Source organism: Bombyx mori, chromosome 7 (assembly GCF_030269925.1).
Source record: "Bombyx mori chromosome 7, ASM3026992v2".
Taxonomy (NCBI): domain Eukaryota; kingdom Metazoa; phylum Arthropoda; class Insecta; order Lepidoptera; family Bombycidae; genus Bombyx; species Bombyx mori.
The window spans coordinates 12,518,349-12,536,169 of NC_085113.1; the positions used below are offsets into that span (position 1 = coordinate 12,518,349).

Sequence of the window (17,821 nt, forward strand, 5' to 3'; positions counted from 1 at the left end):
CCATTTTCTCATACCCAAAAACATTACCTACTTATTGTGTTGGTGGTATCTTTTTCCAACACCTACCTATAGAGGTAATCGTTCGGAAATTAATAATTTTATTTATTTATTTAATTATGTACACACAAAAAAGAAGTCATAGTACAGAGTAATAAGAAAATTATGTACAAAGGCACTGCTTATTTCTTTAAAAAATCTCTTGCAGACCTGCGAGAGGATTATGAGAATAATAATTAAAAGTGATGAGTGTGTGTAGAACAGCTAAAATAACAAATACAACATGAGAATTATAGTAATGCACATACACATAGCAAATATTGTTAAACTTGAATACAAAATATTATAAGTAACAATAAATACGAAGAGTATAGAACAATGACCATTCGGTTGATGAGAGATAAAATTGTTTGACCTTCTATTTAAAAACAGAAACAGTGTACTTGTACTTTTACTGTAACCGTAAAGCTTAAATGTTTAATAACGATGGTTTATTAATTGTTTAGTATTGTGAAAGTGCACAAATGTGGAAAAATAAAACAAAGCCGCTGGACGTAGCTTTTCGAAACCTTCCAAAAAGTCTCAGTAAGTAACCAGCATTTTACTGAGATTATATTTCATCCTATATCATCTCATCTCACTTCATTTCACTTAGTTTCATGCCAATTGATTAATGTTTTAAATTAATCCACTTCAAAAAGGAATATAAAAGGTTAGGCTGTATAGTATGATACCTTTGCCTTTTTAGTTATAAAAATAGAACTACTGTCAATTTCGGCAAAATCAAGAACACGCTGCGCCACTACGGTACCATTGTTTATTTGGAATTCTTAAAGAGTCGATTAAATTAAATCAGAATTTATTAAAATTCATTACTTATTATTTATTGGATTCAAAAACGCTCATCAAAAGTTTAAAAAATGGCTGTAAGTAGTATGAGTTACGATATAAATCGCTTTATGGACTCAAATATGTTCTAACCAAATTCGAAAATTGGACTTACAGAAAAAAGGTAAAATCAAAATAAGTAAAGTCAAGAGAAACAATCACACCACTAACAAGATGAGAAAACAAGGTCAACTCAAGCTCCAAAGGCATAGAACAAAGGTGCAAAAACAGAACCATCCCCAATCTAAACCTCAAGCGGATTACAGCAGCGAGAGTGAGTCGTCTAGCGAGGAGTGGGCTGATATGCTCGACGAGGGCGAGCAGCAGTACATCTTGAACAGGCTTTCCAAACAGCCACAGCTTTTGTCTAACATTCCAGATACGGAAGAACAAAAAACCAAGTGTGTGCTTTTTTTTATATTTGCAAGATTCCATATTAAAATCAACTTACACTTAGTGCTTACTTTTCATGTTGGGCTAATGACCCTCGAATGATTCAGTTAAGTTTTAAAAATAATAGTTGACAGCCCTGAATAAAATTGGTATGTCTAACTATGGATCAGAATTGACATGAATGTGATTTCCATTCCTCAAGGTATTATCTCACGTATCCTTGGCAGTAATATCTTATCACTGGTTCCCTAGTTCCAGAACTAGATGTCTTGGGTTTATTTTCTCGAAATGCTGTCCTAGAATTTATGAAAACTGTGCTTGGAGATGAGTAGTAGCATGTCCTTTACGATATAAAATATCCTACGTCTTGAAGTTTCGGGAAAGGCAGCGGCTTGGCTCTGCCCCTGGCATTGCTGACGTCCATGAGCGACGGTAACCACTCACCATCAGGTGGGCCGTATGCTCGTCTGCCTATACGGCAATAAAAAAAAAATGGTTAGCTCAACCCCTAAAATCTTAGATAAGTAGAAGGGCATTTTGAAATTCCCAGAAATGACAACCACAATGTGGCTTGCAACTCACACATAATGGCAAACCATTTTGTTGAACCACTGATGGTGTTTCGAAATGACCATTTTTGTTTTGATGGAATCGGTTTTTCTTTAAGACAAATGAAAGGACATATTCATGTTTCTTAAAATTTCTTAATAACCAGTATGTCCATTTGAAATTGGTTTCTCGTTATAATGAACAAACAAAAGGTCATCACTGTAATAAATTTTAGATCCCGGAAAAGAGTAAAGGTTGATAAAGAACGTCCAATGAAATTAAAACGGGTAATGCCGAGTAGTGACAGTGGTGCTGAGACTGACGAGGAATCAGGAAGTGAGCTGGAAGAGAAATACGAACAAGAGCTAGCCGAAAGACCTGCCAAAAGAATGAAATCCTTACTCCCTATCAAAACTAAAGAAGGAATAACAGAAAGAACTGAAGAGTGTGAAGGTACAGTATTTAATTCTTATCTTTGTAACTATACTTGAGACTTTAGAACTTATATCTCAAGATGGGTGGAGCATTTACGTCGTAAATGTCTATGGGCTTCAGTAACCACTTAACACCAGGTAGGCTGTGAGCTCGTCCAACCATCTAGCAATAAAATAAAAAAATCTCACAACTCAATTTTAGTTATTCAGAAAATATCTATTCTTGATTGTAATGGCAGCATAACCTAAAATAATATAACACGATAATAAATAACTATAATGGAACAAAACAGCAAATATAAATCAATTTGTTTATCTATACAATTCAATAATAAAAAGTCTATGTGTAATTTGAATATCAATAATTTCATTACGTTATCAGATTCAGAAACGGAATCAGAAAAACATGATGAAATTAAACCAGAAGCTCCTTCAAAAGAAGATCATGATGAGTCTAGCTCTGACTCAGGATTGTTGGGTACTCCTGAAGAATGTGACACACCTGATAGGGAACCAGCAGATGACAATGTTATCAGTGCTGTAGATCTAATGGTGGCTAGAAAAGAGAAACTAAACAATGATAAATTAAGAATCGGTGCCTTGTGCTCATCTTTGCTCGAGAGTCCAGAGAAAAAGGTCAGTTTTTAGCAATTAATAGTATTATCTATACATATAAATAAAATTGGAGTGTCCGTTTGTAATATTGAAATAGCCTCTTTTTACTACATGCATATGAATATATATGCGGTACATACAACAAAATAACATTTTTTACAATTTTTGTCTGTCTGTCTGTCTGTTTGTTTGTTTGTTCCGGCTAATCTCTGGAACGGCTGGACCGATTTTGAGGGGACTTTCACTGATAGGTAACTTATTATATAAGGAGTAACTTAGGTTACTTTTTTTAGACTAGCTTCGCCCCGCGGCTTCACCCGCGGTACGACAATAACCGCGGGTAACATCGCGGGACTCAGCTATCAATAATAAAATTTCATGTTTCCGAAGCCATGCGAGGGCGAGTCGCTAGTTAGTAAATAAGCTGGTAACTCAAATCAACAACCTTAAAATGAAGTTACCTTTATTTCAGTATCTAAGTAAATAATACTTCTTCCAATGTGTACTCTTTTTAAGTTTTTGTTTTGTCAGTATGTACTATATTCACAAATATACCATTTCCAAATCTGAAATGATAATACCATAATACAATTAATTTTAATTACATTGTAACGACTGTCTCGCCCTTCAATTCGGCAAGTATAACTGCTTTGTGACAAAAATAGGCAAGAAACCTACCTATACAGGCTTACAATACTCACTTTAAGTAATATGGGCATTTGTAAACATTTAGTATCATCAATACATCAAAATAAACTATTAGTAGTTAATATGAAGTTAGGAGTATAGAAATATGTGCTCAGGTTTTAAAACTTCATTTGAATGTCAACAAAATGGGATTTTTATTGCTTAGATAATGATAGTATGTAAATAAAAAAACAATATAAAACATTTTCAGTTAAAAAATTTCTTTCCTATCCTGTATCTAATGGAGGAGAGACTGAAGGATGGTTCATTAAACCTGCACTCTGTACGGAAACTGGCAACGTTATCAGCGTATGAAGTGTTTAAAGACATCCTCCCGGAATACCAGATAAGACATCAGGATTATTCAAATGTTAAATGTAAGTCTTAAGATTATATTTGTAAACACTAGTTTTTTACTGGTGGTAGGACCTCTTTTGTGTAGGTACAACCATATTGCCTATTTCTGCCATGAAGCAGTAATATGTTTCAGTTTGAAGAGTGAGGGACCTGTTGTGATCATACTGAGACCTTAGAAACTCATATCTCAAGGTGGATGGCGCCATTTACGTTGTAGATGTCTGTGGGCTCCAGTAACCACTTAACACCAGGTGAGCTGTGAGCTCGTCCACCCATCTAAGCAATAAAAAAAATTGTAAACAGAGATTGCGTTGTCTCAGCCTTGAATAGTATCACCCTATCTCATCCTATGGGTGCCAGAGGTGACTAAAGGACTCATGTAAAATATGTCATAGTTGCCTTATATAGGCATTTTACTCAGGCATCTACATTACAACAAAGTTTCTTTGCATTTTTTAAGAAAATTCACAACAATTTTAATAAGCTTATTTACATTTAACTAAAGTATGTAGGTACCATTTTGTTGCGGATGCATTAACACTCCCTAGACAAGCTCTCTTAATTTTTGCTGAGTGACTAAAGATGTGTGAGGTCTAGCGTTATCATGATGAAAAACCACACCCCTTCTATTGATTACTTCCGGCCGCTTTCTCTCAAGTTCTTGCTTTAATTTCATCAGTTGTTCGCAGTAGAGTTCAGAATCGAAGGTCCTGCCTGGTGGTAACAGCTCATAATTAATAATGTCCTTCCAATCCCACCACACACACAGCATCACCTTGTTGCGAGTTAACCCGGATTTCGCCACAGTCTGAAGTCACAGTGTGAAGCCTGATCGGCCTTTTTCGCACGTTCTTGTCGTACGTGATCAACTTTTCATCATCAGCTATCAGCTTCTTCAAAAATGGTTCGGTTTCATTACGTCGTAATAAAGAATCACAAATGAGTACACGGTTCACTAGGTTTCTTTCAGTGAGCTCGTGAGGTACCCAAATATCGAGCTTTATGTGTGTACCCAGTTTTTTACAAATGCGCCAAAACTGTTTTGTGGCCAATTCCCAGTTCTTCAGCTACGTCTTAACTACTGATATGCCGATCTAGCTCCACTTTTTCAAAAATTGATGCCATTTTGACCGTAATAGGGCGACCAGAGTGATGTGCATCTTTGACATCAAAATTTCTGGATTGAAAACGCTTAAACCAAATTTGTGCTACTCTCACAGACACTGCACTAGGTCCATAAACATCGCAAATTTTTTTCGCGGCTTGTGTTGCATTCTTACCTTTTTTGTAGTAAAATTTTAAAATGTATCTAATTTCTTCATTAGATTCATTCATCTTGACCGTACGAAAAATAAATAAAAATCACACATCTTCCTAATTTGTCTTCTTAAAAAATTTAAACTTTTAATGATACCAAAACCAGCCAGATACAAATAGTATAGCCAAAGAGATTTTATTACAAGTTCATACATACTATAATGCGAAAAGACTTTTCTACCCAACCTATTATAATAAAATCCTCGAAATAAGGTCGTGTACAGATTTTTTGACACTCCCAAGGAATTGGTTAAACGAGTGCTATATACATCATGAACTGACCTTGAACTGCCGCAGTGCGTCGGGAACAGATGTGCTGGTGGATGTACTGGAATACTGATGATATTTTTGTTGCGCAGTAAAGAAAGACACTCTCGCTTTGTACAAATACGAGAAAGAGTTGTTGGAGATGTATAAGAGGTACCTGCAGAGACTGGAGAAGGCGGCTGCGGTGCTCAGGAGGAAGAAGGGGGACACGAGGTTAGTTCTTTTTTTTTATTGCTTAGATGGGTGGACGAGCTCACAGCCCACCTGGCGTTAAGTGGTTACTGGAGCCCATGGACATCTGCAACGTAAATGCGCCACCTGCCTTGAGATATAAGTTCTGAGGTCTCAGTATAGTTAATTCTGCAACGTAATGATAAAATATTCCCAGGAAACCGGAGGCGTGGTCCCGGGAGCTAGGCGTGCTGTCGGTGCGCTGCCTGTGCGGGATGCTGGACGCTCGGCCCGGGTTCAACTACTCCTCCAACATCGCGCAGACCCTGGTGCCTTTCCTGGACTGCGCCGACCCGCAGGCTCGCGGCCTCGTCACCGACTGCTGCGCCAACGTGTTCGCTCACGACAACAAAGGAGAGATCACCCTCGTCGTGAGTCCGATGTTGATATGCCCCGGCGCGACCCCCCGCCCCCAACACCTCTCGCCCCCAGCACCCCCAGGGCGTCTAACAGTTTCTTTCTGACTCAAAAGACCACAGTCTGTTGTAGCCAGCGCCAGTCACTCGTGCAAATCGTTACCTCATGTTGTGCTGTACATCTTCACGGCTACACACAAAGGATCTTGGGCACATGTATGACTCTGCCTTAAAAATCTATATATACAGGGTTACAGGTTAAGTCGACCTATTCCCGTTAAGAGCGTGTAGCTTACATCGTTTCTGACTGATTTGACTATGAAACACCCTACCCTAAATCTAACCGATCTGGAGATATTTCAATTTAATTGTTTTTTATAAAAAATACCCGATTTTCAGGTATCAGCTTAGATATTTTGAAATGCGTAAGTCTTAATATTATTATTACATGATTTTTACTTGTAAAATAAGATGCTGTATGACCCCAATAACAAATATTGTACGTAAAATGAATAAACAAGTCGTTTTAGACGATTACAACTTATAAAAACGAATAAAAAATTAGAAAGATTATTTTTCTTTCAAGGATATCTTAAAAAAATATTATGGCGCCTGTTTGGCAGATGTGCTCAACAATATCTACGTTTCGTCAGCTATCCAACAAGGTATAGCAATCTAAAGTTTTATCAAAAATTTGTCGAAAACACTTAGTTTTATAGGCTACAGGGGAGGCTAAATAAAACAAGTATGTACAAGATACTACATTTATTAAACTTTCAAGTTCCAAAAAAACATCCTAAGGTCTAAATTTCATGTCATACAGCATCTTATTTTACGAGTAAAAATCATGTAATAATAATAATAAGACTTACGCATTTCAAAATATCTAAGCTGACACCTGAAAATCGGGTATTTTTTATAAAAAACAATTAAATTGAAATATCTCCAGATCGGTTAGATTTAGGGTAGGGTGTTTCATAGTCAAATCAGTCAGAAACGATGTAAGCTACACGCTCTTAACGGGAATAGGTCGACTTAACCTGTAACCCTGTATATAAAAATAAATTGCTGTTCGTTAGTCTCGCTAAAACTCGCGTACGGCTGGGCCGATTTGGCTAAATTTGGTCTTGAATTATTTGTGGAAGTCCAGAGAAGGTTTAAAAGGTAGATAAATATGAAAATGCTCGGAATTAAATAAAAATAACAATTTTGTTTCCCTTTTATGTGACGACCCCCGTCGGACGGATTCCTTTTGGTTTGTTTTAAGTTTATTTTATGCAAAAGTTTAGGTCTTTTATTTATCGATTGAGGCAATACGAAGACTGGCGGGTCAGCTAGTTAGAAATAAAATAGTTTCTTTTCAAATCAGTACCGAGACCGTCGCTCTGCCAAGATCAACCCTGACGTCACGTGTTTCAGATAGTCAGGCTGATCAACCAGCTGGTGAAGAGGAGGGGCGAGCGGCTGCACCCCTCAGCGCTGGACTGTCTCCTCTCGTTGAAGATAAAGGACGTCGATATAGACGCCGAAGCTGACATCAAATTCAAGAAGAAACAAGACGAGAAACACAAGAAAAGGATCGTTAACCTTTCTAAGAAGGAGAAGAAGGTGCCCGCGACGGATTCAATGATCATGAAATCTATACTACGACGCTTGAAAAGCAAACGTAACTAAGCGACAATGCGTGAACCTTACAGTAGACTAATTAAAAGTTGAAATACCTGAGAAAAATTATATTTTAACGAATCTATCTGTAGGATTGAAATGATTCTAATAGACCTAGATTATTTTTTTTTGCGCCTCGAATATGGTTATTGCCTATCATTTATGTATAAAGCAGTTATTGTCGCTTAGTCACGTTTGCCTTTCAAGCGTCGATACTAATATTATAAACCTGAAGAGTTTGTTTGTTTGAACGCGCTAATCTCAGGAGCTACTGGTCCGATTTGAAAAATTCTTTCAGTTTTAGATAGGCCATTTATTGAGGAAGGCTATAGGCTATATAACATCACGCTAAGATAAGAGCACCAATAAAGGATGTTTCAATTCAAATGTGTTATTCAAAAATATTTTTACTTTCTACGTAAATGAAGTCGCCGGTAAAATTTAGCGTTAAGTAACTATTCCACGCGGACCAAGTCGCGGGGAAAAGCTAGTTTAATATATAGTGAAACTAGCGACCCGCCCTCGCTTCGCTTCGGAAACCGTAATTTATTATTGATTTCTCCACTATTTAATGGAGGTTATTATACATATAAACCTACCTCTTCAATCACCTTATCTATTTAAGAAACCGCATCAAAATCCGTTGCGTAGTTTTAAAAATTTAAGCATACATAGGGACAGAGAAAGCGACTTTGTTTTATACTACGTCAGCGGTCGGGGAACCGGGGTAAATTACCCCAAATGGAGTAAAATGAAATTTTGGGGGTAAAAAGCATATATTAAATTGAAACTTCTTTAGAATCGTTAAATTTATTGTTATCAAAATTATCATGGGGTCTATAATACGAAAGACACTAAAAAGAAGCGATTTCGTTTTTTTTTTTTTTATATTTTGGGGTAATAATTAAAAAAACTCCCCGACCGCTGTACTATGTAGTGATGATGTTCGTTTTTGTGACATCACCCTCTTCTGTCCCGCAGCGAGCCAAAAAGCTAAAGGAGGTGGAGAAGGAGCTGCTGGAGACTCAGGCCCAGGAGGACGAGGCGGCGCGGAAGCGGCAACTGACGGAGGTCGTGAAGACGGTCTTCCACATCTACTTCCGACTGCTGAAGAGTGCGCCCTCCTCCAAGCTCCTCGTGGCCGCGCTCGACGGCATCTCCAAGTACTGTCTACATACATACGCATCTAATATAGTTTTTAATTATTTATTCCAAAACTAGCTGGCCCGGCAGACTTCGTAGTGCCTCAATCGATAAATGAAAGACCTAAACTTTTGTATAAAATAAACTTAAAACAAACAAAAGGAATCCGTCCGACGGGGGGCAATCCAAGAAAAAAAAATATCATATTTATCTACCTTTTAAACCTTCTCTGGACTTCCACAAATAATTCAAGACCAAAATTAGCCAAATCGGCCCAGCCGTTCTCGAGTTTTGCGAGACTAACGAACAGAAATTTATTTTTATATATATAGATATAGATAGATAATAATCTTTGGTTACTCGAGATTGTTGAAATAAACGATATCCAATATTTGTTAACACGCTTTTATTAGTTTCATACGTATGTTAGTATGTAACGGAATCTTTGAACATGATTTTGACCCCCTTCAGAACGTTGGATAACACGAAATTTGGCATACTTATGAAGGATCGATGACAATTCAATATTTTAAACAATTTGATCCGTTATCTTTACTAGGATAATCAGGATTAGCGATTTTTTGTTTTCCTGAGACCCCGAGTGTCTGCGTCAAGATCAAGAAGGGAAACTACCAGGCGCGCCGATCACCTATTTCTCGGATAAGTTATCGACAATAAATCAGATGAAATTATTGAAAAATTGAAAAATTCATTTTTTTCAATTCGAATTCAGTTTCGGTTTCGACTATAAAATGAAAAAAAAATCTTTAAAAAAAAAAAAAAAATATGCTTTTATGGTATCAATAAATATAGATATTTTTATAATATCCTGAAAAGCACCCCATGCTTTTTTTTACAATAAAATATTTTTTTCTTACACTATTTTTAATTTAAATTTATTAATTTATTTATTTATTAAAATTTATTTTCTATTTTTAGTGGGATTTTCTAGAAAAGTGTATTTTTTGTAGTTTTTTTAAACCATTATTTATCAATTCTAAAGTATCTGTTGTTGAGACTTCCGGCGTGTGGTTTGTCAGGTTCGGGCACGTGATCAACCTGGAGCTGTACTCGGACCTGGTGCGCGTGTTGTGCGCGCTGCTGGGGGCGGAGTCCCCCCGGGGCGCGGGGCTGCGGGCGGCGCGCTGCGGGCTGGGCGTGCTGGCGGCGGCGGGCGACGCGCTGGCGCTGGACCCGGCGCGCTTCCACGCCTACCTCTACGCCAACATGCTGTACGCGCACGCAGGTGACGTCACCCCCCTTATGTGTCTCAATACTGAGAACTCATTATTCTTCAAATTTACGGCAAGTTTCTTAAATTTTGCTGAACTCGATAAACAGTCGTCTGGTGACATGGTCACTACACAAGGGGGTCACGGATTCGAATCCCGCCAATGGAAGATATTTGTATGATAAAAAAAAATGTCTTTTCCAGAGTTAAGGACGTATGTATATTAATTATGTGTATATGTATAATAAAAATCTTACATTGATCTCCGTTATCTGGTACCTGTAACACAAGTTCTTTACGAATTTATCACGAGACCAGTTAACGTGGCGTGATTGTTAGTTAATATTTATTTATTTATTTACTATTGATTTTGTTACGTTTGACGTAATTCGTGGTTAAAGTAAGTGAGGTAGCTCACTGTATAACAGTATACTGCACATTCGATAATTAATCACATATGACGTCATCATTTGTCATTGTCGACTTCCAGAAGGTATTAATAATATTAATGAGTAGCCGTACTCACCTGTTTCGCTGGGCATTTAAAATTAACATTATTATTAGGGAGTCCAACACTCATATAAATATTAGCCTATCCATTACATGTATTTTCTACATGGATACCAAGTTTCAAGTCAATCGGATGCACGGTTCAGTAGTTATAACGGACCATCCGTAAAAACCACTGTAGATTTATACATTAATATAGATATTATACCGATTTATTGGCATAGTACATTGCGTCCTAAGCTTCAGCCTTTAAGGCTGGGACTAGAGTGGCGGAGTCTGTGTTCAGGTGTGTGTCCCCCCGCAGGCGGCACGCAGGACTCCGCCCCCGTGGTGCTGGGGGCGGCGGCGCAGGTGTGCGGGCGCGCGCGGCTGGTGCCGGGCGCCGTGCTGCAGGCGCTGGGCAAGCGGCTGGGCACCCTGGCGCTGCAGCTGCCGCCCGCCGGAGCCCTGGCCGCGCTGGCGCTGCTGCACCGCCTGGCCACCGTGAGTCTACCGCTCATCTAATTTTAAGCTACGAGGGTTTTAGTCGATGTGAAACATTCCAGATGGTCTGTATCACAATTGGAATTGGCTGCTGGAATTCTTCGGACAAATTGCTCGTAAAGAGGGTCACAATCTAGGATGGTCGGACCAAATACGATCTTCTCTAAACATCAACTTCCACAATGCCCTTCATGAAGCTAAGGATCGCAGCAGATGAAGGGAAACTGTACGGGAGAAACTGATGCAGCGGGGGAGTCACGACCCTCAGTAATGAGGAAAACGAAGCGAGGAGGAGGAGGACTATCGCAATTACGGCACAATCGTATTTATAGTAAAAATTAAAACTAGTAGAATTATTTTGTCCGTGTAGTTTGGGTCATAAACCATAGCCCGGCTAGGGCGGTGAGCATGTTGCGCGGCCGCAACGCCATTATCAATACAATATACAAAACAAATGAGTCATCGAAGGCAGGTACACGGCGGCGGGTGGTATACGAAGGGTGGTGAGACATTGTTATGTTATGAGTCATTTGTACTTATTTGCAAATTATAGTACATTATGTCGAAGAGAAATGTGTTTTTATGCATTCGTTCTCTGAATTTCTTTAGTGACACAATGGCTACTCCTTTGTTTTGTACCAAAACGGCAGAATTTATTCAAAATAATATTTGCACGTGTTGTTATCAACAATGTGTTAAACATTTTCACTGAAATAAGAATAGATCCCGACAAGTTACAGTGTTAATTTCTGCCGTTCTCGTGAATTTGCTACGGCGATATGTGGTGTAAGTGTTCGATTAGTGATTTTTTCTTTCATTTTTATTACTAATCCACAAAATGTCAAAACTAAATACACTATCGATAACGCTTATCGACAACAATAATGCGCATCACTATGCCCGTCCATAAGGGCCGTGAGTGGAAGAGAGAGCGAAATAATCGCTTCACCGCTCCGATTTTTTATGACCCAAACTGCACGGATAAAATAATTCTACTATAGTCAATAATATAATTTGCGGGAGTTGCCGCCCCTTTCAACATGTCCTCCGCCTGAAGAACAATAGATGAAAGCGTCGCCATCTTGTGTCTTTACCGCTTCGACAAATAAGATGCGCCGGCGACATGTTGCAGGGGGCGTGGTTTGACCGGCTTTGCACACGGATCACCTGGTGTGACGTAAAATCGTATGATTTCGGTGCTAAGTTGACTTGCTCACTCGACACAAATGTTTAGTAAGCTCGGGTGCGGGCCGCAGTCAACGTACAATACAAAAATCTCGGCCTCCGCCGCGGTCCAGTGATTATTTGCAGCTCGCTCTTACGTGTGTGGCTTGTTAATTGTGTCTCGAAAGGCGGTACTCGGAGCAGTCCGTGGGACCGGCACCTCCACCCAGGGGAACATAATCCTTTTTTTCCCCTACCTAAGCTGAGAGCTTTGAGAGGCTATATCAGTGTAACCTTAACTAGTAGGTGAGCTCACGGGGCTCAAACCTGACGACGTTGCTAACACGAACCCTAGTAAGAGCCGTGCTTCGCAGAATCTACTACCGGATCGGAAACGCGACCCACTGAGAAGATCCGGCGAGAAACTCAGTGGGCTGTGTATGTGGGTTAATTTACTGACCGGTGCGTCGGTGAACGATGACCGGTGCTTGAGGTACCTAGAAGCACCGTTAGTAGATCGGGAGGATCCGAGATGACGTGTTTTGGGCGACGTCGACTGCTTTCCATTCTGTCCGCACGATCGGGAATGAACGTATAGCAAGTAATGAGTGTTGTGTGTAGCAAAGCAAGGCGGTGTCGGCGCTGCTGGTGCGCGAGGACGAGCCGGGGGGCGCGGGCCGGTTCGACCCCTTGCTGCCCTCCCCCGAGCACTGCCACGCCGACACCACGCACCTGTACGAGCTGGCGGCGCTGCGCCGGCACCACCACCCCGCCGTGCGCCGCGCCGCCGCCCGCCTGCCCCGCGGGGACCTGCCCGACGACCTCGCCAAGATGTGAGTACACCCCCCCCCCCCCCCCGGCCATACTCCTTGAACTCGGCAAGGGTTTCGTTCTGCAACCTAACTGATAGTAGGACCTCTAGTGAGTCCGCGCAGGTAGGTACCACCGCCCTGCTTATTTCTGCCGTCAAGCAGTAATGCGTTTTTCGGTTTGAAGGGTGGGGCAGCCGTTGTAACTATACTGAGACCTGAGAACTTATATCTCAAGGTGGGTGGCGCATTTACGTTGTAGATGTCTATGGGCTCCAGTAACCACTTAATACCAGGTGGGCTGTGAGCTCGTCCACCCATCTAAGCAATATATATATATAGGACAATATAAAAAAGATAAATAACATTTTCAATACGGATTTTTTTTTTTATTAATTAGTAACTAAGGCGATGCTTTGGTGTTGCCAATAAAAAAAATACGGAAATAGCAGCCATAGACACAGCCCACTAATAATAGACTAACTTCTAACCAAAAGCCGCGCTAAACAAGTTCTTACGGATCCATCAGATCCAATAACTCTTGCATTAGATACCTTCAGCTCTAACACTAGGAGTAGGCTTAGGGATCTCGGTAACCGTACTCGTCGAACTCGACACAGAGTTCGCCGTGCAACCTAACCCATGCATCAGGCCGCTGAGTTTCTCGCCAGATCTTCTGAGCAGGTCGCGATTCCGATCCGGTAGTAGATTCACTCGCGAATCAGCTGCCCTTGAGTTGTTAAGTCTCTTCCAGAGGCGCTCGGGTAGCTGTTGGCAAATCTTACTCTCTCCTGGCCTTACTCGCCCACTTGCCTTGGTGAAGCAGGAAAGGCCTAAGGGCCACCTGTAATCATAAAAAAAAACCTCTACCCACCCACACCACTATTCTGTCACGTTCTCTCACAAGCTAAACTCCATGTAGAATAGGGATCGCAGCACATAAAATAAAACTTCCACGGTTCCGCAATCTTCTGTTATAATAATAATTAATAAATAACTTTTATTTCGCCTTGCTCATTTTTCAACCGTCTTCGCCATCTTCCAATTCTCTGTCATTCTCTTCTCCCTTTCTTTCCGTTTTCTCTCTAACTCACATCTTAAAGCTCCGTTCCACACTCTTTTCATACGTTCCGTTCTTACCAATCCTAAATCTATATATGTCTCCTTTTAATATTGCTCTTGGAGTATCATTTCAAATCGCGATGGTCCTGGACAGCGGTCGGGGAATTTTTTTAATTATTACCCCAAAATATTTTTGTGTAAGTTGATATTACCCCATGGCGAAGAACAACAAAAAACGAAATCGCTTCTTTTTAGCATCTTTCATATTATGACCCCCATGATAATTTGAAATCACAACGATTCTAAAGAAGTTTCACTTCAATATTATATACTTTTCACTCACAAAAGTTTCATTTTTAACCCCCAAAATTTCATTTGGGGGCTAAAAATTTCATTCAATTTCATACCCCATTTGGGGTAATTTACCCCGGTTCCCCGACCGCTGGTCCTAGAGGATCCACCGATCCTCGCCCCCCCGGTCACTGGGTGTCGTGTCCGCAGGTCCACAGATCAGATCCTGGAAGCGTACGACTGCTCACAAATGGCCTTCAAGCCGGCGGTGCCGCCGCCCGGTCACGTGCAGACGCCACGCAAGAGGACGCCGGGTCACGCGTGGACGCAGCCCTCACTCAAGGAATATTGTTTGAACATAGAAAAGAATATTGAAATGTCGATCAAATTATGATGCTGGATTAAATCAATGAATCTTTATTTTGTGTTTTATTGTGAACCAGTGAAGCCGGGACCGCCGCGCCCCCCCTGTATGATAGTTGGATAAATAGATTAAGACAGGTTCAACATAGAGGATACAAGCTGTCTTACATAGGACACAGGTTGTCTTACATAGGTAGGTTTTTTACTGGTGTTAGGACCTCTTGTGAGTCCACGCGGGTAGATACCACCACCCTGCCTATTTCTGCCGTGAAGCAGTAATGCGTTTCGGTTTGAAGGGTAGGGCAGCCGTTTTAACTATACTTGAGACCTTAGAACTTATATCTCAAGGTGGGTGGCGCATTTACGTTGTAGATGTCTATGGGCTCTAGTAACCACTTAACACCAGGTGGGCTGTGAGCTCGTCCACCCATCTAAGCAATAAAAAAAACATGTTTGTGTGACGTCAGCCGCACTCACATACTATAGTCTTCTCGCATTAAAACGGTATAATCTGAAATCTAACAAATTTTACAGGAGGGTGTTTTAAAGGTTTAAAGGTTTAAAGGTTAATATTTTTAATATTAATCATCTTTGCAGCATTTATTTTTTATTTTTTCCGGTTACATTATTTATCTTTTAAATTAAGATAAAATTATGTATTAACTTTGAATAGTATTCAAAACATAGGTAAACTGAAAAAAAAGGGTGCGTGTACCTATGTACGCGCCTAAGAAGTTATACTTTATTTTTATTATTTTTATTTTTTTTAATATTAAATAATTAATAATAAATATTTGACGTTAATAATTTAATAATATATAGTATGAATTATATTAAATAATAATTTTGTCATTTATATTACTAAATAATACATACGGATAGTTAACCTCAATTGTATTGGAGCACTTTTTTCACAAATATTTTCTAATATTAATTATTATTGATTTAAATATTCAATTTAAATCACTTCTGATTATAATTCAGACGCACACATAAAATTCGCACTTGTATAATGAAAACAAAATGAAAACACGTGTTTTAAATGTAGAAACTCAAAGCATGTGGATAAATATTATAAATATAAATACACAGTGAACAGAGGCGGCGTGCGTGCCAACATGCGCCACTAACAGAGGTTCCATTTCCGTTTTGTGGGTAGCATTTTTTACGAGTGTACATGCGCGAAAGTTCACCTGCGGCTATATTCAGACTCGCCAAGTTACGTCGGTCGTATTGTAATGAGCGATTTAGTGGCCAACTTCATTCCGTTAATTTTGTGTCACGGTGCGCGCGCATCGTAAAATTTCACTCATCAGTTTTTCATAACGCGCCTAAAGAAGTATAACTTCAACAATTGTTACCATAATCACCATGTCACCATAATCAGTGAAAGTTCGGTTCCAAATATAACAAGTGTCCGAGACAATAGAGATGGGGTAAAATGGCCAACGATTAACTATGGGTCAAAGGAACATGTATACGCGAAAATAAATAAACAAGTACCGTTAAACAAATCATGCTCGCCTATACCAAGAAAACGATTTTAAGCAAGATTTTTTTGTATTATATTCCAAATGTCATGTTATTAGCTTTAAGTTTTTTCTTATCTTATATTTTATCTTTATCTTTTCGGCGCCCGGAATGTGTTCGGTGTAATACGGCCGAACATCTTAGTAAGTGTAGACGCGAGATCAGCAAACTATGAAATATTTGAAATTTGGTCGTTGCAAATGAAGGACACAGACTGCGGGAAGAAACGATAAGAAGCGGCAGTTCTGCGTTAAAGGAAGGATGCACAATACCTTTATGTAGTCCTTGCTGCAGACTCGTACCACTTCGCGATGAGAAACACCAACGATTTCACTTATTTACGTATTTAACATAACAAAGACACGAAGCGCGCGCGCGGTTGTTCAGCCATATTTTTTCGTCTCGATGTCACCACACGATCTCGCTCGCACGCGTCCGTAGGTAAAGTGCCGGAGAGGGATGGGACAGGATTTGCAAAACCAAATTAAAATGTTGCTATTTTTCGAAACCTAAAACTAACTAAGTTTTAAACCAGCGCAACCAGTAAGCAATAACGCCACACTGCACGTTTACTTAAAGTTGCGGTTGATCAGTATCAACAGTCGTATAACAACCTGGTTCCTCGGAAGTCGGGTTCGGTCCTCGCGACCGTAACATTTAACATTAACATTTATTAATCACAACATTAACATATAACATAACAATAACATTTAGAACATAGAAAATTTGTAGAAAATAGAACATTTGTAAGTGCTTGTGTGTATTAAAGTGAGTTAGTAAAATCCAGACTTATCATTAGTAAGCAACTACTGCATCCCAGCTCTGTGCCCCCACAAAATCCGTGCGATGGAAAGGTTCACATCTCTGTGGATTTGAATAAACATTCAGTCCGCAAAATAACTATTTCATCAGCAAGATTTCATGATTGATCAGCAGAGAAAACATGTCTATAAGCAGTGTGTTTGATTGGTATGCATATTTAAAGCATGGTGAGCAAAATAACTAATTGGATTGCGTTTTTGTTGAAAAATCGACAATGTACGTTAAAAGTGCGCTCATTGCAGCTTATATAATTAATATGCTGAACAAATATAATTACAGCCATCCAGAATGACATAAATTGCTGACTGATTTTGGAATGTTTTCTGGCCATGAGTTGCTGATCAGTTAGCTATTTCTGCTCACAAAAATTCGAATACTATGGTAACCATTTAAATAACACCTGTTTTTTTATTTCTCGATCGCGTAAAAGTTAGCTCTTAATTTGTATGGATTTAGAACCGCGCCCCTAGCGGCAATCTTAGTAAAGTTGTTCCACACACACACAGCTCTTTTAAATATCATCATCCTCATTTTGGCCAAAAACTTTTAATGGTGCGTCAACTAATAGAAAATCTTACAACTTCACTTAATGTACAACAGCGGTCGGGGAACCGGGGTAAATTACCCCAAATGGGGTAAAAATGAAACTTTTGTGAG

The 17,821-nt window shown here is 39.6% G+C and overlaps 1 protein-coding gene across 1 annotated transcript; it reads left to right on the forward strand.

The window, feature by feature from the left end:
* Positions 1 to 758: 758 nt before the first annotated feature.
* Positions 759 to 14,869, forward strand: LOC101735377 (nucleolar complex protein 3 homolog). The gene is made up of 13 exons (XM_038012071.2): positions 759 to 923; positions 1,003 to 1,286; positions 2,063 to 2,280; positions 2,644 to 2,897; positions 3,775 to 3,940; positions 5,597 to 5,717; positions 5,893 to 6,106; positions 7,511 to 7,699; positions 8,738 to 8,919; positions 9,940 to 10,145; positions 10,945 to 11,123; positions 12,909 to 13,120; positions 14,660 to 14,869. The coding sequence occupies exons 1-13, from the start codon at positions 918 to 920 to the stop codon at positions 14,841 to 14,843; spliced, it is 2,415 nt and encodes an 804-aa protein (XP_037867999.1). The 5' UTR covers positions 759 to 917; the 3' UTR covers positions 14,844 to 14,869.
* Positions 14,870 to 17,821: the final 2,952 nt, after the last annotated feature.

What these genes read in the sequence shown, in the direction of transcription:
- LOC101735377 (XM_038012071.2), top strand. An exon ending in TCGAGAGTCCAGAGAAAAAG is followed by an intron (nt 2,898 to 3,774) that starts GTCAGTTTTTAG and finishes AAACATTTTCAG; the next exon opens with TTAAAAAATTTCTTTCCTAT. An exon ending in TGCTGCACCGCCTGGCCACC is followed by an intron (nt 11,124 to 12,908) that starts GTGAGTCTACCG and finishes TGTTGTGTGTAG; the next exon opens with CAAAGCAAGGCGGTGTCGGC.